Below are 27,667 nucleotides of genomic sequence, written 5' to 3' on the forward strand. Positions count from 1 at the left end.
AGAATTACAGCTAGAGGGAAACCACTTTCATCTTTTGTGTGTGTGTGTGTGTGTGTGTGTGTGTGTGTGTATGTAGAGAGAGAGAGAGAGCTGAGCACCAGGCCAGCTGTGTGTGGGCTAAGGGCATGCATTGATATTGCTGATTAAAACTTTAGTGTGAGCTCCTTTATGCTGATTATAAATGAACGACTAACGCTTCATTTTACTGTAGCAATTTTAACATGCTAATGGTCAAAGAATGTTAAAATTATCTGCTATCTGATTACATCTTGAGTGACTTTCAGGCAACATTTACTTTCTGGAAGCATAACAAGAAGCCAGTTGCTGTTTTATAGCACTTATCAAAATTCAATAAAGGTTGGTTTTCTTGTAACCTCATTGTAGTATAGAAGGGAAGTAAAGGGCAAAAGGTTATTTCATCTAGACTAAATGGAAGGGGGAGTATTGTACATATTCACAAAGCTCAAGTTACAGACGGATTTCTGATGCTCCACCTGCCAACCTTTTGGAGTTATTCTAATAATAATGCAGCTTGAAAGGCAAATTGAAGTTGTCAAAAAAGATTTGATTACATTGTTAGACATCTTCTCCAAAAATAGTCTTAAGTTGCCTGTCTCATAAAATATTTCAGAAAATATTTTCTCATTCTCTATGCTTCTGTACTGAATATTAACCATAATGTGGTGGTTTTTTTTTTTTTAAAAAAAGAAATTTCATTCTGTAGATAGGCAAAACCAGTTAATGGAAGGTAATGGAGACTCCGCTTTATAATCTTCAGCTTGTGGCTTTCGATCTGTGAAACCATTTGCCGTTTTTTGTTTTTAAGATAATACCCCATTGCCAAAACTCTATGTATAACATTGTTGGCACTAATTCACCTAAGAATCCAGCTATATCTCTATAATGATCATTATCTAAGAAATATGTAGTTTCCTAAGAGTAATAGATCAGTAGCTAGAGTTTGTCGTTGTCTATATAATTGTATGGTAGAGGTAAAGGGACCCCTGACCATTAGGTCCAGTCGTGACCGACTCTGTGGTTGCGGTGCTCATCTTGCTTTATTGGCCAAGGGAGCCGGCGTACAGCTTCCAGGTCATGTGGCCAGCATGACTAAGCCGCTTCTGGCGAACCAGAGCAGTGCACGGAAACGCCGTTTACCTTCCCGCCAGAGTGGTGCCTGTTTATCTACTTGCACTTTGACGTGCTTTCAAACTGCTAGGTTGGCAGGAGCAGGGAACGAGCAACGGGAGCTCACTCCATTGCGGGGATTCGAACCGCGAACCTTCTGATCGGCAAGTCCTAGGCTCTGTGGTTAAAACCCACAGCGCCACCCGCATCCCTCTATATAATTGTACAAAGAAGCTATTTCCATAATAGCTTCTTTGTATAATTATATACTTATTCCATGCAATCTTAATCATGTCTTCTCAGAAGTAAGATCTGCTGAATTCAGTGGGATCCGGGCCCGGATTAGGGTTGAAGCCTCATATAGTTACTTTAGGATTGTTCTTATTTGAGACCTTCCAAGTCCAAGCTCCAGTGCTCAGGTGGAATACTGCACCGGTGCCACTTTCTTTCATCTTAGAGGAAGCAGGCACCACCCGCACAGTCCATCATATTCAAAACTTCCTGTGACATGGAACACAATGGGGAAGTGTGGGCGAAGCACTTGAACAGGGCTGTGCATGCTCGTGAAACTACCTGGCTGCATGCCATAACCGAGGGGGTTGAGACGCAAATGTTAACATTTGCTCCGAAGAAAGTGGGTTTATTCTATGGCTTTTGTTGCCACATGACTAAGTATATAACAAAATATACTTCAACATGCTATATATTTATGATCTAGTACTGTAGATGAAGCTTGGATTTTGTAAGCATAGATCTTCTGCCTCTTCTGGTTACCGCTGGAAATGTCTCTTCTCCAAAATCCAAACATTTCCTCCCACATGTAGCTTGGCTTGTTCTGTTCCGGAATGCTGCTCTACTATGAATTAAACTTTATACCCCACATTTTGACTTCTAGACTTTTCCAGTGATATATGTCATCTTTGGTAGACTTTTAGTCATCTTCGGTAGACTTTCTAGACTTTTCCAGCGGTATATGTCATCACCTGTATGTCATCTTCAATGGTGTTTTTGCCAAATTTCAGTAGACGCCGCTTGCCTACTACTTTGCAAATTAATCTGGTTACATTGCGTAACTGAGACAGCTGTGTAAATTGGTAATTTGGTAATTTGATGATTTTTTTTGTTCTAATATTGTTTTAAATGAATATAGAAGGATTAATATTAGGTAATTTGGTTTTATAATCATAACCGAGTCTCTATCTGGATGGGTGTGTGGCTAGTGTCCTCTGGCAGAGTTTCTTCTTCCTAGAACCAAACTAGATGTGTATAAGGGCTCACTTCCACTGGTCCTGGGAAAACCTGCTCTCTATTGCTGAATCAGAGCAAACGACAATGGTTTTCCTCCAATTCAGTGGTAAAGAGTGGGTTTTCCCAGGGAAATTTGCTGGGAAAATGGAAAACCTCTCAAACCTATGCCTAGAAAGCATGGGGCAACTGGAAAACTGCTTGGGCCCATGCTTTCTGGGTGTGGCTCAAGTGAAGTGTGGATAAGCTCAAAGTGTGCATGAATGTTTGCATGTAGTTCAAACGCTGCGATAGGGAAACTGAACTGGCTCAGAGAAACAGCTCTGGGGGGAGGCATGTTTAACCTTTTCCTCCTATGCTGTTTCTTAGTGGGGCTGTCACTTCTGCACCCAACTCATTATTGCCCTGAGGAAGAAAACATATAGGCACCATACAGTTACCTACATGCTGTCTTCTGCAAGTAAACATTGCGGCCTCCAATAGATCTATATCAAATCTAGCATGAGAGAAGGACTACACTACGCTCTTATTCTGGACTCAAGCATCCTGATCTCTCAGAATATTCTCTAGTTTGCCAGAGCAGTTTGCTGCTTGCATGGGGTCATGTCATGGGTCATGTCACTCGCCTCAGGGTCTCTCTCAAGATATGCATCTCACAAGAGCTAGGGGAGATAAGGGTAGAACTGTATGATACCAGTCACTTCATGACAATCATGATTTTATTTGTCAAATTAAAGGAAGTTACTTATAATCTCCCCCTGGCCAGCTCAAAAGTATGGTAAGTATAACAACAACAACAACAACAACTGCCCACCTATGATAATTTCATCAAAATCTTCCTGCCCTTTGGTAATTTTAGAATGTAGTTTCTTCTCTCATTAATTGATGGAGAATAGTTGAAAGGAAGAAATTTTTGGCAGAGGACTAAAATAAGGTATAAGATTCTTCAGAGCACTGGGCTGTGCTAATGTATTATAAACCTGCTTGTCTGACAATAGGATTGAGTGTATTATGAGAACATGGAGGTTCATACCCTTCAGCCCCAACAAAAGGGACCAGTTCAAGCATTACAGGTTTTTCAGGTGGCATTCGTAAGGTAACTCCAGGTGGTGTACACCTGAAAATGTAAAGGATGAGTGTGCCAAGCACATATATTTTTCACTTTGCTTGTCATGCGCTGTAATGAGCTGCAGGTCCCTCAGTCCCTTTGCTCAGTGTGTGCCTAATGTGTGGAGGGATCTTGGACAGAATGGACTTAGCTGCTCATGTCATTTTGTACTTAGAGCTCTAGGTCAGCAGTTTGGGATACAGAAATAGGGAAAATATATAATTGTTACTGCTCTGCAACGAGGCTTCCAGCAACCCACACCAGATATGAACTGTCTGACATAGGTGTGTCTTATTGCTTCCTTCTCAGTCTTGACTCACTTCCTTTATAAACAAATACCTTAGTATTTTAAATCAAATGAATTCAGCACAAAATACTGTTGCCTATTGTAATTAATTTGCCTTTTACAAGTGTGATGACCATCTCCTGCACCACTGCATCTATGTTCAACTGTAATTTCTTGTTACGATTGTTTACTATGAACTTAGCACCACTTGACATGGAATTAACATTGTGACTTAGAAATGGATTAAGAATAAATGGATATTATTTTGAAAATGCAAAACAGCATAATTTGAAGGCATTTCTCAAAGAGCAAATGAGGCTAACCTGCATGCTCATTGCTTTGTGATTCTTGCAATATCAGTTGATGAGTTGCTTTCACTGCGGGGTATGAGGGGCACACCGAGAGATCACTTGTACATTTCAAACACAATATTTTAAATAAAATAATTCAGCTGTGATTCATTCAGTCATCACATCATTAAGTCATCAAGTGAGCTACATGCATGTATGAATGATCTATTCTGACATAACTTTTTTTTTAAAATTCAGTGTTAATCATTAGACACTACTTTCAAAAGAAAGGGTTTTCAGTAAGCCAGAACAGCTTGACATATATATAACTGTATGAGATGCGTATTTAAAAGATGACAATTTTGTTATGAGATTATGGCAGCAGCATAGAAATTTTTTGTGAACTGACAAGACCATATTGGCCGAGATTCTCGGTGATACGGCCAGATTTTTTCACTGTGGTCCATAGACTTGGGTTGTTAATGAAACGGAGAAGCCTATATTGCCAAGGCATGGACAAACATGGCTGGCCCAGACTTCAGCTAAAAATAAGAATAATGGGCACGCCTTACAAAGTATGTGGAAGTTAATGGGGAGGGAGAATAACAGACACATTTCCACTCTTCCTCTCTCACTCATATGGTAAGAAGTCCTGAAGCACATTTAAATTTTGATATTGAAGTATCAATGCATTAATAATAACAATAACAACAATAATAATAATTCTTACTTTCTTTCCACATTTTTTTTGTTCTTTTGCAAACTTCCCCTGTAGAGGTCCTTCTGTAGTGCCATGGTGGAGGAGCTGAGGATGTCTCTGAAGTGTCAACGTCGGTTAAAACACAAACCACAGGCTCCTGTAATTGTGAAAACAGAAGAAGTTATCAACATGCACACATTTAATGACAGAAGGTTGCCAGGTAAAGAAACCATGGCATAGAGCTGGGAGGCCAAGCAACCCCAAGCACAAACTGATGTCTTTCCCCTTCCCCCTTTTTATTTTTCCCCCCAAACCAACTTTTGCGAGAATGTTTCCTGTGGAAATATGCAAGCTGTTCAAAAATAAAATGAGTTACCTCATGCCGCTGTGTCTATGAACTAGAGACTCTGTGATCTAAGCAGGTGCAAAGGCCAGACTCGAATCACAAGCGTCACGGATCAACCAAGTTTATAAGGGGAGGGGAGGGGTGGGGGTGGGGGGTGGGCATTCCACCATTTGTCATGAGTTCCACCATTCCTTAATGAACGAAAGGTTCTATTTGTTTTATGGCTGGCTACAAACGCAGCCGCAGTGAGAACTAGCAGGCTCATTTTTGAAGTTCATCCGTCGCCAGGGGCTGGAGAAGGAATGAACAGCTAAAGAAACTAACTACCGGAGGAGTCTGTGAAAAATAGTAACTCAGCACTCTAGCGGGGAGAAAAAGAGGCTGCTGTGTACTGCCAAGCACCGAAGATCTTATATTTGCTGGCCAATGTCTACATGATGTTGTTCCAGCTAGCTGATACGAGCTTATTCAGTGGGAAAATCAATGCAACGGAAATGGAAACCTGGAAATAGAAGAATGGACAGATGATGCTTGACCTGTCTCTTGTGTCACTGACCTGAATAAAAACAAACTCTTAAGTCAAGCAGTAGAAAATTAAATATTTCACCTATACTGGAACTCTGTTGTGAGAGAGCCCAAAGAAGGTGGGCTGTGCTTCAGATGATACACAAAGTTTCCCCCAGTTAAAAGGAAAGATGTATCTTATGATGCTTGTCTCTGAGCAATTTCTTCATTGTCTAACTGTGAAGCAAAGACACAATGGAGGCGTGGGGTTTTCTTTCCCCCTTTCTTTTTTTAAATGCCTGAGAGGGTTTGGAAAACTCGTGTTCCTGCTTCGAACTGAACTCACTGGAGCCTGTGGAATTCTCGCTACTGGTGGAAATAGGATGGGTTGTCTAAAAATTAAAAAAGAAAAAGGACAGAATGTGGAGGACTTTGAAATGGACTGCATTTCTCAATACAGTCAACAGTGTTCAAATGAGCAAAACCCTTGAACCATTTTTTCCCTCCCCCCAGAAAAGCAAGGGGGAAAAAATGTTCAGGTTTATTTGTGGAAATGCAAGATTTCTATGAAAATAGTTTTTGTATGGAAATTTTTTGTAATACTTTTTAAATCAACACTCTCAAGAACCTGCGTTCCAGTCAGGGGTGTGGTGCCAAGAGTGACTGGTAGTGCGTTCGCACCACCAACGTTTGGTGAAAACTATTTTTATCAAGGTAAAAAATAAAAGGGGGGAATCTTAGAAGAGAACTATTTTCAAGTTAGATAATATAAAATCTAGGTGCACTACCAATACCGCTTACTATACCACACCCCTGGTTTCCACTAGCCTGATAACATACTGTCATGAACTGATGTGTGTAAATGATGAAAGACACAGACCTCTTGACCACATTGTGATAACAGTTGAAGTGCACACAGTTTGCTGTTTGAATCCAATGCACAACATTAAAAAAAAACAAAAACAAATCACACACACATTAAAAAAAATTGTCAGTTTTTAGTTGTTTTCTGGGTAGGGTGGCTTGGGAATGCTGTGTGATTTGAGCAATGTGTATGCAGTGCCATCAAAACTGGTACTTGTATTAGAATCTTGTTCTGCAAACACTCACTTACTTCCCATCCTTATTATAAGCAAGAATGTTAGCATCCAAAAAAGTGTGTTCAGGATTGGGGCCTAGCTACCGCACAATGCTTTTGCTACTCTTCCTTTAAAGTACTTTTAAACAATTGGGTACTAGACCTCTGGGAATGAATACCAGTTGCACAATGTGTCCTGCGCAACTTTTGTTAATTTCAGTAAGACATACACAGGAGAAGCACCTGATGATTACCCCCCATGGCCCCCTTTTTTTTTTGAGGGGGGAGTGGAGTTACACCTATGATAATGACATTTAAAGACACACAGATGTTTCAGCTGCCCTTACGGTGCTCAGTCAGATGTGATACCATCCTAATAATTTTAACTTAGTCTTATTGTAAATTTGTATCCTGAAAATAAAATGTATAATGTTGAGATATGTAGGGACACTTGCCTACACCCACAGTTTATAAATATAGCTTTTTATTCCAGAAAAAAATATCATTTCTCTCTTTTTTTCTTTTTTAAATAAACAGAATCCAAACACTGTTTTGTATAAACAATGAGTCATCTGTGGATAACAGAAATATTTGTGGATTCAAGGCACACTTGGCATTCAAAAGGCTTCTCTGTTGAAATGTTTCACGTTTCCATTGCAAAGTGCACATGGCCCCAAACAAGCCAGCCTCCTGAAATGAATGAGAACCATCATGGTGCCTCCCCTTTCCAGCTGTTCCTTGTGTGGGCATGAGAGGACTTGCATGAGCAAAAGCTCTGTTGCCCTCAAGGTGCACATTTACTTCAAGTGAAAGGCAGGAAAGGCTGTCTGCTCCATTGACACAAATGGGGAGGTCTGAGGTTGTAGATCTGGATCAGAGCCATGGGTGTATTTTCAGATCACTTACTTGTGGTCCAACTGTCAGTTCTAGGAGGATAGCTTCAACAGAGAAATGCTTAAAAGATTGCCACATTGGGCATTTATCGTCTTTCAGGAGTCTGCCAATGCTCCCAGACGGAGCCCATAAAAGGTCAAAGAGCTTCTCTCCATGAATGAACTCTGCAATGACTGGTGTTTGTGCCTTTTTTCTTCTTCATTGCTTGAGGAGGCACATCCACATCATTTTGTGTCCTTGTATCTTTTTCTGCTCTTTTAGATGTAGTGGCCATTTTGTAATGCCACACAACCCACAGCAGCCATTTTGTGTTATGCCAAACCTCCGTGGAGCCCATTTTGGGACTAGTGTCTGTGACACTTTCTCAAAAGTCCAGGGGCCCCCATTGGCCCCAAACGTTGACAATCCTTGATCTAGTTTATAATCCCCAGATTACTGCAAAACACTGTGTCATTATAAATGTATGGAACTGCCACAGAACCAACACGGTCCCAACAATATCCTGCACGTTTGGCCTGTTTTAGCATGGTCAAACCAGAACTAATATTTCCTATGTCTCAATTATCCTTTGCATGGTCAATACTAGGGCTGGAATGCAATATATTGCTAAGTAATTTGTTCTTCAGTGCAAACATTTATGCTTAACCGACAGAGAAATCTCTGTTCCCCATATGTTCTGTTGTGGGGGTTTTCCTGACCCTCTAGAGTAGATCTGGAAGAGGTGAAGTGATACCCAGGGTGAAGGGATTGCACCAGCTGGAGTTTGTTGAATCCAGCCCTACATTAGACTACATTTCTCATATGAAACTGATATGGGGAACTTCACCTTTTACCACAAGAAGTGACATGAAACAAATGTGTCTTGGTTGCAATTCCTGTCCTATCTCGCCAGTCCATAAAAAGTTGTGCTGAAATCCCACTGACATCAGTGTGATTTAAATTAGTCATGATTTACTTGTGCCAGTGCTTTCAATTGGACTTGAGCCCACCTAACTTTTTATGGATTGCATCCTAAGTACTTAGCTTTGCAGTCACTAAGGTGATTAGAAAGACTTTAAGAGAGTGTGCAGGAAATCTTCACTACCCTTGTCCCAGTCTTCCCCTTGCAGAGTATGTTTACTAGGATACCACTGCACTGTATTCCGTTTTGGATTTGTTTTTGACACCAGCACCACAGCCCAGGTCAGAAACGGGCCCATTTTAACAATCAGTACAATCCTGCACTACACGTTTAGGGAAGTTTTTAATGTTTAATGCTGTATTGTGTTTTTAATATTCAGATGGGAGCTGCCCAGAGTGGCTGGTGAAACCCAGCCAGATGGGCGGTGTATAAATAATAAATTATTATTATTTATTATTATTATTTAATTACTATGCCCATCAGCTCATAAAACTGAGCTGTAATCCAGTTGAAACGCAGCTATTATATCACATTGTTCTGCTACCACATGTGACGTAACAATATGGATATTTCACTTATGCTGTCTCTATTAGCTCTGGGGCTTGGGTCTATGGAACTTCATCTCACAACACCTACTGAAATTCTGAGCTAGTCCTCAGGTAATCCAACATTAACTATAAACCTTTAAACTGCTGCCACTGAAATAAACCCTTTATACCTTATGGGGACTGGCTGCCTCAATCCTATAGTTTAGGTGTGGCATTGACATCATCCCGAGAGACAGGCTTATAAAATGAACAACATTCATATGTTTATTAAGATAATTGTTTCCGTAAGGGAATAAAGTATTTCAGGTGGTGGGCAGGAAAAGATTTCTTCAATGTACAGTTCTTAGTTAAACAGGTTTAAATGTGCTTAGTTACAATTCATAAGATTCAGGAGAATGCTCCTTTCAGCCAAATAAGCGTTCAACACCTTTCCACATTTCCCCTTTCCCTAGCACCAAGCTGATCATAACCAGGAACAGATGCTGCACAATCTTCCTGCTGTCTCTGGCTTCTAAGGTGGTGCAGATATTTCAAGGGCTGCTTAATAAAGTACTCCCTGTGGTCAGGCCTCTACTTGAAGCTCTATGGTGCCTGCTCTGCTTGAAGCTCCACCACAACAAGCCCACCTTCCTTTCCTCAGAACATGGAGGGAACTGCCTTACACCAAGACAGACCAATGGAGCATCTGACTCAATATAAACAACAAGAAGAAATTTCACCATGAGGTCCAAGGGTGGGTTACAACAATTTAGAAATATAATATTCAAAGCAGTTAAAGAATCTGGTAGTAGCTTTCCAGGGCTTCAGTCAAGGACTTTTTCTCAGTCCTGCTTGAAGAGGCCATGGATGGTACCTGAGATCTTCTGCATGTAAACAATTTGCTCTACCATGTAGCTATGTGGTTTCCCCTAATGGGCACCAGCATCAGTCCTCAGATTCTCTCCCAGAATGCCCTCTCAGACTCAAGCTGTCTCCAACTGCAAATGCTTATATATGGTACCTCAGGTTACATACACTTCAGGTTACATACGCTTCAGGTTACAGACCCTGCTAACCCAGAAATAGTGCTTCAGGTTAAGAACTTTGCTTCAGGATGACAACAGAAATTGTGCTCCAGCAGCGCAGTAGCAGCAGCAGGCCCCATTAGCTAAAGTGGTGCTTCAGGTTAAGAACAGTTTCAGGTTAAGAACAGACCTCCGGAACGAATTAAGTACTTAACCCGAGGTACCACTGTACACCTGTCAGTGACTACTCTGGATTTATTTTAGTGACTAACCAAAATAGAGATCTTCTAACCACCAATAAAACTGGTTGACTCCTTCACCTATCTAGTTGTCAAAACAAAAAAAAATTTTTTCTTTCCAGTAGCACCTTAAAGACCAACTAAGTTAGTTCTTGGTATGAGCTTTCGTGTGCATGCACACTTCGTCAGTGACTCCTTCACCTATCTAGTTGTCAAAACAAAAAAAATTTTTTTCTTTCCAGTAGCACCTTAAAGACCAACTAAGTTAGTTCTTGGTATGAGCTTTCGTGTGCATGCACACGAAAGCTCATACCAAGAACTAACTTAGTTGGTCTTTAAGGTGCTACTGGAAAGAAAAAAATTTTTTTTGTTTTGACTATGGCAGACCAACACGGCTACCTATCTGTAACTATCTAGTTGTATTATAGTACCCATTCTGGCCCACATATAAACAAAGGTATCTTCTCACGTTATCAACTTGAAGGCCTCCCCCAACCCAAGTAACTGTTACAAAGGCAGCCACGGCTATCTTCTCAATGCAAAGTAGCAGAACAGACTTCTGGCCTACTTGGTTACATTATAAGCTTTCATGTGGCGTATAAGTATTACAAAACCTAACCAAACATATACAAAATTCCACGTCATTCCATATTACAATATGAAACTAGGCCACGTCAATGTGTTGTCAAAGGCTTGGGGAGCAGGGAGCTGTTAAAAATAGTTGACAACCCTATTTTGCATTTATACAATGAATTTGTCTAATGAACAGAACAACACTGCCAAGGAACTGTTTATAAATATAATATTTGGGTTACATTTTGTGTGATCGTCTAGCATTGTACATTTGTTATAGGACACTCAAGAATATTTATCTACTACCATAATGCAACAGTCATAGCCATAAATTTCGCTAGGAATAATATATAAAAAACCCCATTTGAAAGTCAGGCTGGCTGATTTTATTGGTGAGAATCTTAGTCCTGTCATTGTTTCCTTCCTGGGCATGATGACATACACTGGAGCAAACACAACTTTGTCCAAAAGTGCAAAGAGGAATACCTAAATTTCTTCTTCTTACTTTATGTTGCTCAGTCTTTTAACCTTTAAGTTGATTTAATTTTCATGTTACTTTGTCTCTGTTGATCAAGTTAACTAACCTATTTATCTTAAGAATTTTTTTCCCATAGGTGTCTTGTTGGCTACCATGAGAACTGAAAGCTGGACAAGATGGTTCCATTGTCCTCATCCAGCAGACTCTCCTTTTGTTCTTATGTTAGCTAAGGACCCAAAGTGTCACACTGTGTAATGAATACAGTATTTGTGCCCTCATGCCATTTGAGTGACGCTCATTGATAATCGTTACACATGTTAGCAGAGGAAGAAGATATCTTTAAGGTTACTTTAGAAACAAAGCCTTGTAAGGAACTGCAAGCCAATCCTCAAGAGAAATAGACAAGCAGGTGCCAATATGGAGATAAACTTTTAAAAAGTAAATTGGAGAGTTTAATTGGGTCTGTGACAGTACAGTGGAATTTGCATTTGTTATACAATTGGAGAGGTTTGTGTACACAACTATAGAGGGGTGGAAACAGATGGTGCAACAATAATTAAATGTTCTTTTTAATCAGTATGCTTCCGATTCACTTGCCTATCCCCCAAACAGAGAATATGTCCTGGGTTTGTATAGGTCCACTGACATTTTATGGGGGGGGGGAGCAATTATACATTATGGTGTCTTTGAGAGGGCAAACCTTGTCTGTTTACAAATGCAGAGCAGAGCAGAAACCATTATAGTATAACTATTTGGCCAAAGCAGAATCAGTACCTGCTCCAGAGACCTATAAGCCAATATCACATAACGGTGTTTTGAGATCTAAGCCTCTGTTTCCACCATCCAGGAATGTCATTTCAAACATTTCCCCAGGAAATACAGTGTGGCTCCACTCTTTGATTTCTAGGAATGACTTTCACATGATTGGAAAGGGTGAAGAGTTTCTTAGTGCTATTAATGGACATTAAACTGCCTTGGATTTTCTGGAATTGCTCTGTTGTCTGAGCAGTGAAGATTTGACTTCCTTTTCAAAAACGGAACCAGACAATTAAAATTGTCTCCTTTTACAACAACAACAACAAAAGCTTAAAATGAAGTTTGATTTTAATTTAAACCTGCCAGAGCCTACACATAATTTCTTAAAATTGGATTATGGCTACACCGCCATCAACCCCAACCAGCAAGCACTGACTTAGGCTAATGGGTGTTGTCCCCCCAAAAAAATCCAAAGAGCATGTAGCTTGCAATGGGCAAATTAATTACATCTTTATGGAAGAGAGACTAGCATGGAGGAAAGTTTCTGATGATATGCAATGTTAGTGATATAACCAGTCCTGATATTCAACCCAGGAATAATGCCATCCTGTACTACGGTACGCTATCTCCTCAGACCACAGGAAGATCTTTTACTCCTACTTTGTGGCAACCAATGACCTAAACTCTGCAATTTAGTGTCAAAATATGTGTACTAAACAACACAGACATTTAGTTTCTATCTTATGGCTCAGTGCTATTTCACCTAGCAATCACGGTAAGACTCCCATACCCAGCATATGAGAAAACTAGTTAAATTGGTTCCTGATCCTTCTCAAAATATGCATAGGGGTTTATGCCTGCACATCTTCTGACCGTTAAATCCAAATTCAATAGGCACACTAGAAGCTTGATATGTCATTCTTCCATTACCAGCTTCAGACTGAAAATTAGAGACTTGCAAAGTTCCTGCTAGGCCAAAATACATGGCTGGCTTTCCATCATGGTGGATTGTGCTGCACAGAGCTGTTTCTCTAGATGCTGACGCCACTTGTCCAGGCCTACAGCTAGCTAGAACACAGCTTTGTTGCTGCTGGTGGAGCTTCGGCAGCCTTAAATAAGGCTGAAACTGTTCCCTTCAGATGTGGAATTTATATGGCTCTATTAACCTACTGGTTACATTGGAAGAATCAGGCTGCTGCTCTTCTAACTGACCTGGAAAGGCTGTGCAAAAAATGAAGCTGTGAAACCATTTTATGAAGTGTCTTTTAATAAAAAGACACATTCTACTCATGTAAAAACACACTGTCCGTGGGCTAGATTTAGAAGGTGATTGGGCCAGATCCAGCCCCAAGGCCTTAGTTTGCCTACCCATGTTTTTAAACAACAACAAAAAGAGGTGCCGGTACTGCATACCCTTGATTACCCCCTGAAAAAAAAAAGCACTGGTGGTTGGAAAGCTGAACTTCCCTTTTCATTGCACAGTGTTTGTGAATGGTGTGTCTTTTTCTTTCCATCGAGCATTTTCCCAGTGGTCTACAGTCTGCCCAGCTGCCTGCACTGCCTCAAGATATCTCATGATGTCTTTCCCTAAGCATTTTTGTGTCACCCAACTAAGCATGGGGTGTGGCTACGTGACAGCAGTGCACACACTGATATTTTGTTTAAGGAAAGTTCTTCATTCTAGCTTTAAAAACAGAAGCTTTCTGCACTAATTTCTTCACGAGTAACTTCACTTTAAACACACACACACACAACCAACAAACAGATGTAAAGCAACAATTAGCAGCATTTCCACCTTCCTATGCTTACAAGAATGCCCAGATGATGAGATCCCATGGGGTTTTCAATAAATACAGCTAACCAGTAAGCTGCAGAGAGCAGACCACCGGAAAGATGTTTTGGAGAATGAAATGAACATCTCTTAGGCACACTAAAAGTAAGGTAACCTCCACAAGAACCCTGTGCCCCATGCATGAGAATATGAAAATTTCACAAACATTTTCTCTGCCCTATGATAATTTTTCAAAAGACCAAGGAGGCGACCACCTATGCAATGGGTGAATGATGTAACAGCAGGATTTATGTGGATGCAAGAAGCAAATAACAGAAAATGATATGGAGAACATGAAGAGGAATATATCCAAAGATGGATATGAAAGGCTGCAAAAGAATAAGAGGAATGAATGGGGGGACGACGACTGCAGAATAAAGTTTTGGAAATTAGGCTATTACATTATATGACTAATCTCCTGTAGGTATAGGTTATTGACAATAGAGACAACAACTGTGAGAGGCCTCCCCAATCTGATTTATGGCCCCAATTTCTAAATCTCGCCCAAACCAATCTAGATCCATTGTTACCCACCACTGATCTGAATCTGGATCATAAATGAAAAATTGCAAATCTCTGGAAATCCCATTGACTTACATTGTGTTATGGCCATAACTTTCATCTTTTCAAGATGGGCTTCTCCAGGGGTTTGCATGCTAGCCACCTTTACAATTTGCTTTTTTCAAAAAACAACAACTGAAAACTAAATCCCAAAGCCCTGTAAGGATGTAGGTGACTGCTTTAATCATAAATTACTGGACTGCGTGCAGTGTATTCACACAAACAAGACAACCAAAACCCAGAAAACTGAACACAGCTGTAAATAAACCTTTAACCATAGCTGTCAAGCGTCCCTTATTTGGAGGGACAGTCCCTTATCCCAGCGCCATGTCCCACTGCTGTCCCTTATTGATGGATGTCCCTTAAATTTCCCGGGTTTCAAAGGAAGCAGCTCCTCTCCCTTCCTCCCTGCTGGCCAGGGAGGAGGGAGGCTCCAACTGTGTTGCTTGGCTGCCTGGCCTGCTCCCCTCCGGCCTCCTCTCACCAGCCTCGGCCCCCAGGAGTCCCTCCCCACAGGGACTGGCGAGAGCCTTTGGCCCTTCTGCCGCCATCCTCCTCGCGGCCGCCGAACTGAGCGTCTCTGCCTGGGGCCTCCCCTCTGCCCATCGCCGCTGTTCCCACTCCTGCTAGGCCGTACTGCGGCTGTGCCGCTGAAGGACCTGGATGAGATGGGCAGCCTGGCATGGCCTATGAATTGCTGAGAAGCCTTGAGAGGAGAGCGAGGGCAACCATAGAGAAAGCAGTTCAGAGAGAGGAGGAAGAGGCGGAGGCAGAGGCGTGGGCAGGTGTTCCAAGGGCTACAAGGGAAGGACCGCAAGCGCTTCTCCCATAGATTTGTAATGGTAGACTAGCATAGATGGTCTGATCTGCAGGTTTACTTTGGGCGCTATTCCCCCCCCCCCCGCCCCACCTGATGGAATTGAGAGCTGCAGATGGAGCACGAGAGAAAAGATACAGAACTGTAGCAGCATCTTCGTAGCTTGGACTTCGTTTTGCGCGAAAAGTGGCTGCTGCTTGTAGTTATTTAATTGCAGTGTTTCATTGGCTGATGTTTTGAGCAGCAAGCTCTGGAAATGAAGGGCTAAAAACTGGCGCTGTTCTCCAAAATTATCAGGTCCCTTTTTACTTCGTATTTCAGCTGGTTGACTAAAATCCCTTATTTTGGCTGCTGGTCCCTTATTTTCAAGGCTGCTGGTCCCTTATTTTCAAATCTGTAAGTTGACAGCTATGCCTTTAACTGAACCAAATAAAAAAATAAAAATAAAGATGGGACTGGGATTGATTGGGAAAAAATAGCAAACAAACATAACCTGAACAACCTATTCCGCACATTGCAAAAGTATGATTATTTATAGCTTAGCTTCCAACAGGAGGATGGGGACCCTGTGGGCACACGTGAATCCACAAACACCAGGCTGGCACCCCCTGTTATACATGTACAGCAACATAAACTCATAGAGTTGGGCAGGATCATCTGGTCCAAACACCCTGCAATGCAGGAATATGCAGCTGTCTCTTATGGGGATTGATCCTACAACCTTGGCATTATCAGTAACACACATTCTAATCAACTGAGCTTTCCAGTGTTCAGTATCTCACTTTCTCAGCTGGTACTGTTGCACCATTTTCACATGTTAAATATTCCTTTTGTGTTTCTGCAAATGAGCTTCTTCAACTTTGCAGTAGTTTCTTCTCTTAAATCCCCACTGTCTATGCAAACCATATAATAACATGGAAATGTAAGTGTTTTTGACATACCACCTTAAAGGTAAAGGTAAAGGACCCCTGACTGTTAAGTCCAGTCACGAACGACTCTAGGGTTGCGGCGCTGATCTCGCTTTACTGGCCGAGGGAGCCAATGTTTTTCCGCAGGCAGTTTTTCCGGGTCATGTGGCCAGCATGACTAAGACGCTTCTGGCGAACCAGAGCAGCGCATGGAAACGCTGTTTACCTTCCCGCTGGAGCAGTACCTATTTATCTACTTGCACTTTGATGTGCTTTCAAACTGCTAGGTTGGCAGGAGCTGGGACCAAGCAACGGGAGCTCACCCCGTTGCAGGGATTTGAACCGCTGACCTTCTGATCGGCAAGCCCTAGGCTCAGTGGTTTAGACCACAGCGCCACCCGCTTCCCCAACATACCACCTACATTCTTCTAAATGCATTTAGAGAGGCCAGCACCATTGGTTATTCTGTAGAGAGATCTCTGTGAGCAGCACTTAATCCTATTTCCAAAATGACATCAATCTTGCCTTGAATCTTTGTCGCATCAGCAGCAAGAGCCTGATAAGAGATTTCATCATTTAATTGCCTTACATTTTCTTTTCAATAATCTTCACTATTCATAATTACAACCACTTGGTTTATGTATGTTGCTTTAATTACAACATCCTTGCCTTGCACTGTGTCAGTTTCTTTAAGGAGTCTATTTCTCAGATAGTCACATTATGGGTAATTGTGTTCCAGTTTTTAAATAATTGGGTAAAATTAGGGATAATTTTGGTCACAGTTTAAAAATAATTCATCATCATCCTTTTCCCACATATGCCACAGGGGATGTTAATACAGCTAATGTATTGCAATTAATATTATTTATTTTAATAGACATTGTTATCGGAAACCAGTTTCTTTTGAACACTTAAAAAAGCTTTGGAATTAAATGTATCTAAGTACTAAGCAGAGTTTTCTGATGCAGTCAAAAATTTTGAAAGACCTGCTAAGGTAATGAAGAAGAAAAAGAAGAAGAAATATAGCTCCTGGCATCATAAAAAGGCACTATAGTTTCTGAGAGAGGATGGATTAAGGGAGAATTTAGGAATGTTTCCACTACTCTGTTAATTCCTTTTTTCTTCTCTGTTTCTCTTTGCAACTTGGGAGTTCCAAATTCCCTGGATCTTGTGTCTTTCTGGAGTGGAGCTGCTGCATTAGGAATCCCCCACTGCTCCATTTTTAATTTTCACATTTTGCAGACAGCACTATTCATGCACCATTTACTCTGGCTTCCAGCTCCTTTTGTTCCCCCTTGTACATGGATAAAAAATTGCAAAAAAGGTGCAAAAAGAATCAATCTTGATGTGTTTGTAGGTATGAATTCATTTAGATGTTTTTTGTTTATATAGCTATGTATTCATGCACTTGTGGGCACTGATAAACTATCACAAAATAGCACTTTTGATGTACACGTGTGCTTATTTAAAGCAACTCTTAATGCAATTGCTAAGCACAAACTCTGTTTCATTGCAGTGGTATATATATATATATATATATATATATATATATATATATATATATATATATATAATATACCACACTAAAAGCAATCCTACAGTCATATAATTCAAGATTGCTTTATGCAGGGTTTCATTAATGTGTATGATTGGTAATGTAGAATTTGGGGGAAAGATATAAATGAACTAGATACTATGACCAGATGTCCAATTCCAGAATTAATTCAGAAGTTATCCCACTTAAACTACAATGTAGGTGAAGCAAAATGCACACAGTATGAACCTACTGAGCAATAAAGGAACAGGAGTGTTCTAGGGAAAATGTTTTGGTGGCATTGCAATTCTGGTTAATCTGTTGGTTTTCTAACTCCCTACATACAAATGCATGATGGTAGGGGAAGTTACTTTACAAAAATATGTACTGTATTTTTCGCCCTATAGGACGCACCGGCCCATAGGTCACACCTAGATTTTTTTGGGGGGGGGAATAAAGGGGGAAAAATTATTTTCCCCCCCCCAGGCGCAGGTCCCAGAGCGATGCCGAAGCTGCGCGTAGCTTCCCCATCGCTCTGGGAGCTTGCGGGGCTGGGGGCGGGGGAAGCCCCCAGAACAGGCTGCCGCCCCAAGCCTTGCTTGCCCGGTGGGACCTCCCACCGGGCACGCAAGGCTTGCGGACATCTGCCCAAAGCACACGCCGTGCCTCCCTGCTGTCCCCCAGCTTGTGGGGCTGGCAACGGGGAGAAGCGCGCTTCTCCCCGTCGCCAGCCTCCAAATCGGGTCGGGGGACAGCGGGAAGGTGCGCTGCGTGCTTCTCCCCGCTGCCAGCCCCACAAGCTGGGGGACAGCGGGGAGGCGCAGCGCGCCTTCCCGCTGTCCCCCGACCTGATTTGGAGGCTCCCAAGGCTTCCTGAAGCTTGGAGAGCGAGAGGGGTCGGTGCGCACCGACCCCTCTCACTCTCCAGGCTTCAGCGAAAGCCTGCATTTGCCCCATAGGACGCACACACATTTCCCCTTCATTTTTGGAGGGGAAAAAGTGCGTCCTATAGGGCGAAAAATATGGTACATTGAGAGAAAATCATACTAAAATGCAGGTGAATTTTCGTCAGAAGTTTTTTTTTTTTAAAGTGCAAATAATATGGAATGTGGAGAACTGAACTGAATATTGGAAACATGAGAAACAGAGAAAACAAAATTGATGTATTTGCCCATCCTGAGCCCTGTCTCTCTGTAGTCTTTGGTGTAACCTCGTAGTTGCCAGGAAAATCAAACCTAAGTAGACGATCAGTACAGTAGATCACCTCAGCCTGTTGGGGTGGTCACTGATTCACACCTACACAGAGGGTTGTGGTAGAGAGCTAATTCTAATTGTCCAACCTGAATCTTGCAGGACGTGTACCAAGAAGTCATTTTGGGTACCTGTGTACAGAAAGCTAGTTTTAGGGTACTGGGCTATAGTTACTTTGATTAACAAAGTAACTGGTTTTAGGGTACCGAGAACATATTTCATGTGTTTACAACTTCCCCACTATGCTCAACCTATGCATTTGCAAATGAACAAATCATTGCAATGGCACTTTGTTTCCAATGTACATCCAAAGGAAAAGTTTGTTTTAAAGGTTGTTTGAGGCTTTGGAGCATGAACCAAACGATTAAGAAGAGTCTCTCTGCTAATCACCTCTATATAAGCATTGTGGTCAATGTCTTAATTTATATTTGTGAGCTGGTTATTCAAGTTGAAACACTTCCTGTTTTGTTTTGGAGCTCTATATGTTTGTGAAGAGCATCAGGGTCACAGCTCATTTATCTAGCATAAGAAAGAGAGTTTAGCATAATTTCAAGAGAGAGTTAAGGTGATAGGAGGAGATAGAATGAAATATTCCACCTAAAGTAAGGCATAAATAAACTTGTCTTAGGCCTGGAACTTGATGGTGTTCAATGAAGGAGCACAAGAGAAGCGAATATATTTTCTCCCATTGCTGTGGCTTTTTGCACATGTGGCATGTCCATCAATTTAGTTTGTGGCAACACCTCTTGAGAGATGCATTATTTGTTAAAATCCAAGAACTTGGAAAGAAAAGCACTCTCCCTTCCTAGCTGTGTCTCCTTCACCTTCTTAAACACAGAAGACGCAGGAGCAGCACCAAAATGCAAAAGAAAAGTTTTTTCTCCTTCCCCCTTCTCTATCTTCATCTCCTTCTCTATCACCACCTCATGTCAGAAGCACTCAATGTAGTGGATTCTGGAAGAATAGTTTATTTAAGTAACTAAGGCCTTTAAACAAAGTACAGGTCTCAGAATCCACTGCACTCAGTCGCAATCTAGCTTCCCCCCTCCCCTTTTATGGAAGTGGGATCTTAAATATTTAAGCAAATGAATCAGTATCCAACTTGGAAGGCGGTGTTTCACTTTTACAACAGAGGCCTGATGTCCTCAGAGGCATGGATCATCCTGGGTCCAGCTGAACAAGCAACCAGAGACTGCCTTGAATTTGTTGTCAACGTGATATGGGTTTCCTCCATGATTGCATCCTGATAGGATACTCACTCATTTTAGAGGTGCAGGTGGCAATGTTATCACTCACCTTCTATCAGCTAGTTTACACTTTTCTGTACTCCCAGATCTGACAGGGCACGATACCAACTATCTCTGCATTTTGAAACGAACCATCTCATTTTGCTGCCCTTGGACCCTTACACCAAATGGAACATAGATCTGTGGGTTATTGACAAACCAATCCATGTGCGTGCATGGACTGTAATTAGGAGGCAGTCTGAGGGTTGCCTTTCTTTCTTTCTTTCTTTCTTTCTTTCTTTCTTTCTTTCTTTCTTTAACATTTTACAGCTACCTAAAGCAGCCAAAATCTCTTCTATGGCTGTGCGGTAAAAAGGCTGTTTTAAAATGCTGCTGGGAAGCAAATGCTGGGAAATTTTACAGAGAAAAAGATGGCAGTCTCAGGGGGGGGGGGGCGACATCCCACCCCAATGTACAACATGCCTGGTAGCCTTACAAGGACAGGAAAAAGAGATGACTCTAGTTTTCAACTGCATTTAGTTTTAATTATTATATCAATTATGATTGTTCAAAACTACTTTGGGGCCTTTTGGTAAAAAGTGGTTTATTGATTAATGAATTAACGTGCACTTGTTACTTCTCCATGTTTTTCAACACACCCGGGCTTTTCTCAATGAGGTGTACACTATAGATAGTTGAGGTTTTGTTTTTAAGGCTGATTCCTGTTGAATTAACAAGTTCAGTTTAACTGAGAACAGTCTTTGGTTACTGCTGGAATGTTCAGACCTCTGAGGAAGTTAAAATAATAGAAATTGTAATATAAACAAAGATAAAGGAATAATGCACAACTACTCCCATAGGCCTCTTCCTGAAAAAGTGAAATTGTACCTTTCAGTTCTCTCACATGGCCTTTATCTTCCAGGGACTCGTTGGTACTTAAAACATCAGTACTGTACACAACAGTCTTAGGTTCGATTCAAGTAACCTGACACACTACCAAAAGCCAGTGCAAGGGCTACCATTAGCACAATGGGGCTTTCCCCCCCCCCCTTCTCCCCCTATACCTTCCCCAAATCCACTCTGGAGCATCAGGGAAACCCATAGAAGACAGACAAGAGGGGGGATCATTCTGTCTGCCAAGCAGAAATGCTTCTGCAAATGGAACAATTTGAAGAGTGCAACATTAAATTCATCCCATAATTTCCACGTGGCCAATGAAATCAACTTGCTTCTGGCCAGCATTTACAACCTGCAATCTATGTATTTGTAATAAAAACAGAAAGCTCCAAATATCTTATTGGTAATCCAAGAGGTGAGGTTTTTCCCCCTTTTGTTTTTAGTTTATAATCCTTCAAAAGTTCTTCCTGCACTCTAAGCTTTGATTTCTCTGAAATCTTGCACTATATCTTCTCATTATAGATAAAAGGTTTCTGAACATACTATTGGAGCTGAATCCTTTTGAAGAAATGATATTCTTTGCATGTGTGCCCTCTGAAGTCTAGAATGTCCAAGAAGGATATAACATGAATACTAAAAAGTTTCAAAAGAAGTTGGTTCTCTATACTTACATACTTAGCACATAATTAGGACAGTTTTTGTTGTTTAAAGGAGTGGTACACCTGTTTCTTTTCTGTAGAAAAATGTTTTCCAAATGAGGCTACTGAAAAACATTGTGTATGTAGGAGATGGTGTCCTGGGTAGATGGTTTGACTGCCATACCCATCAGAACTTGGACAAAGTGAGTCCATTAGTTGAAGGAGCGGGGAAGAGAAACAGCTGGTGGTTTTACACCAGGAGGGGACAGACAGAGCGGTAGTGAGTGCTGTTTAAGTTATTCTTTGCCAGTCTAAAGCAGGCTAAGAAGATAAGAATTTAAGATCCTTGTTGGATCAAGCCAGTGGTCCTCCTAATCTAGCATCACACTGGCCAGCCAGATGCCCATGGGAAGTCTACAAGCAGGACCTGAGTGCACAGTGCTCTTTCCACTTGTGATTCCCAGCAATTGTTATTCAGAAGTATGGAGGCAGAACTTAAGTCCATCAATGGGTATTAGCCTTTCGCCTTATTCTCTGTCACTGATAGCCCCGTCCTCCACAATGTGCTTGTGGAAGTGTGTCTGGCTTCCCCATGAAGCGCCCAGTGTTCTCTTATCCAGAAGAAACATATGTAGCAAAACTGCCCTTCTCTTTGTCTGGAAGTGGGGTGCTCTTAACACTACAGCAGGGATCTTACACAGGCGAGAGACTCCATTTTCTACCTAGCTTTAAATGACAGCACAAGTAACAGCACCATGACAATGAAGGATACCTTTCAGGCAGAGGGGAAAAGAGCAGGGCAGGAGAGAAAAGGAGTACAACTTGACTAGTCAAAAAGCTTCAGAACAGGGAATAAAAAACACAAGGAGAATGACAGAAAGCCTCGGGGGGGGGAGGGGACAGGAGCATAGCCCTACATAATTCACCAAGGTCTCCCTTGTTAGAGGAAGTGTATATCAGCAAAGCCTCTGGAGTTTCAGAGAATGATTCTGAGAGAGAAATGTCCTCCTGCTTCCCTCTTGTTCTGCTTGAGACATTAAATTATTTCTCCCCATTTCACAGATCAGTTAATTCCCCTGGATAGTTGGCTGTCTGACAAGACAAAGCAAAGACTTATCTGCCATCCCCCCACCCACCCTCAATTTTGGATTAGCAAGTGGGTGACCTCCATGTTTCCTCCTGATGGTGGAGTTGAGTTTAAATGGAATGCAGAAAGACCTTCCACTATTTACAGTTCTTCAAAAGCTATGGGAAATTGCCTTTCATTTTTTCTGTCTTACATTTTTTTGGCATCTAATCAGGTAGACTATTGGGTCATTTGACTGGGGTTTCCCTGTTTCAACCAGAGGTCTTCTCCACTTTTGGCAGCTGTAAATGTCGGATAAAAAGAATTCAGCTTTTTATGTCAATTGTTCAGCTTGCAGGAAATCTACAATTGGCTTTGAGGCTGGTTTGGAAAAATAAAGTAAAATAAATTCCCAACAGGGTCAAGGACAAAGCAGACAATTAAATCCGTGCATTGCAGTCCTAGACTTGAGACCACCAAGCATAGTAAACTTTGATATGGAAGATTGTGTTGACAGCATTGACTCAACCTGGAGGCGATTTTATAGGGAAAGACAAAAAGCTCCTCACTCAAGTGGAAAAGTGCATGAGTTTATTAGAGCTTAAAAGTAGCCTTTTAGAGGAAAATCCAGAAATCCTGCCAAAAATGAAATTATCTGGAATGCCCACAATGTCCAGGAAGTTTAATTTTTTAAAAAAAGAAGTATTGGCCATGATAACCTTAAGAGTATGGTCATTATTGCTACTTTATATATTTATTGTCAGTGATGGAATGGGCCTGCAATTAATCAGTAATATACAAAAAATACACCATTTCCCTACGTGATTGGTCTATCTGATACCAATGGAGCTTTATATTGTGCTGAAAAGCTTTGGATTGAAAGAGCGGGGCAAAGAGATTTCAGTTCTGGGCAGGTTGTGGTGGGACATTTATAAAACAGCTTACATGCATATGCTTAATCCATTTTAAAGTATTTAGGGGCACTTACTATTGTTAGTTTCCTGTTTTTTATACCCCATAATAACTAATGCTGCAATACCATGGAGTACTTGGGGCCATAGGATACACTGGACCTTCCTCTCCAACATCGCAGAGAGAGCTCAGATATCAACAAAGAAATGAATCCTCTTGCGTGTCGAGGTCCGCAAGTCACCCCCTAAATAAACCACAGTTCACACAGAATTTTTGTTTAAGGTTTTTGGCATAATTTTGGCCACAACTTTATTAAAATACATAATGTGAGTGGTTGCTTAGGCATTGGTTACGACTATCTGTTCCCGCCCCGGGACAGAACTGACTTCCGGAACCCTGTGAAAGTCAGTAAGGGAAAACATTCTGGGGAGTGAATGGAGCTGGGTGCCATACCCTCACCCTTCCCCGCATGCTTCCAGGGGCTTGCACGACCCAAGCCCCTTGCCAGGGATTCAGAAAAAAGCATGGTGAGCCCCTGGATTCCTTTAACATAATTTCCTTGCAGCAGCAGCATTGGAGGGGCAGGCACAGCCAACCCTTACCCCTCCACCAACCAAATTTTAACCAATGCCTAACCGCAACCTTACAAGTTGTGATGATTTGCTACACAGTAGGCAAAAACCAAATGGCACCAGCTAATCAGCCAAATGGACAAAATTCCTACCAGGCCCCTGCCCCAAAAGCAGACGACCCCATGACAGGCATAGCAAGGTCAAACGCAACAGCCCTAAATTATGGAGGGTGGGCGGGCGATCCGATGCACGCAGCAAAAGAGAACGCACCACGCTGCGTGCAAGGAATATATAACCTTCAGGCCAACCCACTTAATAGTAACATCAAAATCTCCCCAGCAACCCAAATAGCCCAATCACAGTCATGGCCATCCAAACAGTCCCACTCAGCAACCAAAAGGGGGTGTCCTGTTAGACCCCACCGCGACAAGTGCTCTCCATAAAGGAGAACATGCTTTCCCTGCCCCCACAGCTCTTGTGCCTCTGATATCAGAAAGTCACATTCATTCATTCACTCATGAGCATTTTTAAACAACTTAATAATCTAAACATCACTAAGTGGTGTACACTATGTACAATAGAAAAACAGTATCTGTTTAAAAAAATACACCCTCTAATCAGATCTCTACCTAATAGAATTTTATCAAAGCAGATCGAATAGCCAAGCTTTGCTTTGTGCATTTAAAAAACAAATGGATTAGTTCTTTGGGTGCACATGCTAGCTCAGTATACAGGGCCCATTTAACAGTAACCTGTGTGCAGAGCTAATAGCCAGAGAGATAGGTGCCCATGATGGATCACCAGGTGTTTTATGAAATGTGGAAGAATTTCTTGTACTATTCCAGTTGGCATGGCATCCCTGACAGTACTGCTGGCTAGAATTTGTTTGTTTTCACAGGCATTTCAGCTTCTCCTATAGAATCAGAAACACAGCTGTAGTATGAAACACAGGCCATGGTTTATTTCAAAGTCAATGGACAACAACCTCCTCACCTCCTCTTCTTGCATGTCTGGTGCAGAGGAAACTGCCTGCTTCCTTAAACCACAGTTTCTCAATGACATCCAAACCAGGAAACTGATTTAGGCGCTGTCTACAACCCTTGAGTGTGAATCAGTTGTGAATTAGAATTGGAAATATTCTGCTCCAGTGCTTAGTACTGTGCTTGACTTCTACTTCTTTTCTTCATCACACTCAGTCTGAGAACAGCTACTTCCTAGGAGTAATTGAACACTTGATGTCCAGATGACGCAGAACTATTTTATGTCTGGCTTTTAGTTGCATTCAGAGTTCAATATATTGACATGATGGTGCAACTTCATCAGCTGTTTCAATAGATCTGTGAAAGCTAATTACCCCTTTTGTTGACTGGTTTAAAAATAATCGCCACCAAATGCTGCTCCAAACTGGCACAGATGACATAATATGGGGTACTAGAACTACAATCCTAAGCACAAATAAGGGAGTAAGGGTTTACATGCACAACACATTCAAGGCACATGAATCCCTCAAAGAATTCTGGGAACTGTTGTTTGTTAATCATGCTGGGAATAGTCAAGTTGCGAGTGATAAACTACAATTCTCAGGATTCTTTTGGGGAAGCCATGGATTTCAAAAGTGCTTCATGGTGTGTAAATTTAATTGAAAGCAACTTACTTTCGTTTAAAACTTGCTTAGGACTGTGAGGAAAACAGTGAATTCCGCTAGAAAGATAAATTTGCAAAGAGAATTATCTTTTTTCCTTGTCTAAATTACATGGAGATTAAAAACCTCTCCTTAAAATGGAAGTCAGGAAATATAGGGCAGGGCTAATGATTGAACGAGATCTTTTATTTCGATGAACAAGACAGCACCATGTGGACCTTGCAAAAGAAGAAAAAAATGCAGCAGCATCAAGTACACAATGATTGGCCCTGTGCCTTAAAATCAGTGTGCAAAGCATTAAAGCCAAAAAGTGTTTATCTGTAGCTATATCATGCCCAAGGGGATTAAGATAGCCAAGTGTGCAGCAAGATTTGGAATTAACGTCTTTGTTTGTTATTTTACATATCTTAACTCTCTGCTTATACTTTCTCCTAGAACATCCGCTTGCATACCATGCTCATCTTTCTTGCCTGTAGTTATTTTTCCCCCCACTTCCCTGTTCATCTTCATTGGTTTTCTCTTTCACTTTCTCTCTATTTATTGGTAGATGGCATGCATAATCACTGGGCATACAGAAATTTATCTTGGAACACTTTAAATTTCTCTCCATTACTCAAGCTCATTCAATTTCACCCATCATTTCCTGCATACTTCCAAAATTTGTTCTGCTGTAATTCACTATCCTTAGGTATTCCTTCACTCCAGACTATAAACCAGTAGAGACTGCATTACACTCACTGTAGTTACTTTCTGAAGGCTCTCTGTAACTAATTCATGCTATATTCACAACTTGCTGGTCAATTTCTTTCTTCCACTTACTGGATCTAAAATTGTTTCAATAGTTGAAATATCTGATTACACTTACCATTACTATTAATTCTTTTATTTCTTTTGCTGATCAGAGCCTCAATATCCATGTGTATACTATGTATAACAAGAGTTCTGCTTTGAAAAATTGCAAGTTATATTCAAACTCATCCACAAAACATTGGGGCTGCAATCCACCTCAGGATTAAGGGTTAAAGCTCAGTTAATTTGCCACCCTGCTCTTCTTTGCAAGGGTGGGTGGGATATAAATTTAATTAACAAATAAACAATTTCAGAACTGTATGAAGGGGTCGTACTGGAGAAGACACCCTGTTCAGTCTCTTCTAAACAGTGGAAAACTCAAAGTACATTTTCCCATTGGAAAATAGTCATGCAAACTGGGTCAGATATAGCTTCAGTCTAGGTTCTTCTGCTTATCTAGGATGTGAAACTTGATACAGTGAATTTTTAAAATGGATGAAAAGATAGAAAAATAGCAGATTCACAATTTTCTGAAGGCAAGTTAGATAAGGAGTTTCTATTAAATTACTAATACTTAAACCTGGAATTTTCCTGCTGTTTAGACCTCTGTGACCAGCCGTGAGTTTTATTATCTATTTTCCATGCAACCTAGAGTTATCTATAATGTGGATTTTATAGGCCAGTTATCTAGAACCATATCACACTATTTAATTTTTTAATAGAATCTCATTGGCCCCATTTGCTAAGAACTCTTTTTATGCACATGAATCTTTTTTGTTTTGTTTTTATAATTTTATTCTGAATTTGATTCTCAGGGAAGCAAGTAAAGGGGATGTGACAATAACATTTTCAATAACATTTTCAAATTTATATAAGGAGTCTGGATTTCTCCCTGGCTAAATCCAGGCAGTTGTTTTATTTAATACTTGGCTTTGTGTTTGCTTT

At 41.1% G+C, this 27,667-nt stretch overlaps 2 protein-coding genes across 3 annotated transcripts in view; one reads left to right on the plus strand and one right to left on the minus strand.

Moving 5' to 3' along the window:
• The window catches only part of GRIK2 (glutamate ionotropic receptor kainate type subunit 2), a 439,539-nt gene extending 432,304 nt beyond the window's left edge, over positions 1-7,235 (plus strand). For both annotated transcript variants that reach the window (XM_083608278.1, XM_083608279.1), the window contains one exon: positions 4,833-7,235. In XM_083608278.1, the coding sequence (XP_083464404.1) occupies positions 4,833-4,846 (14 nt within the window). In that variant the 3' untranslated portion in view covers positions 4,847-7,235. The remainder of the gene's footprint in view (positions 1-4,832) is intronic.
• LOC310760242 (uncharacterized protein) overlaps positions 1-27,667 on the minus strand; it is a 425,476-nt gene that overhangs the window by 33,017 nt on the left and 364,792 nt on the right. The window lies entirely within an intron of this gene.

This window comes from Podarcis filfolensis (genome assembly GCF_964270895.1).
Source record: "Podarcis filfolensis genome assembly, chromosome: 3".
Lineage (NCBI taxonomy): Eukaryota > Metazoa > Chordata > Lepidosauria > Squamata > Lacertidae > Podarcis > Podarcis filfolensis.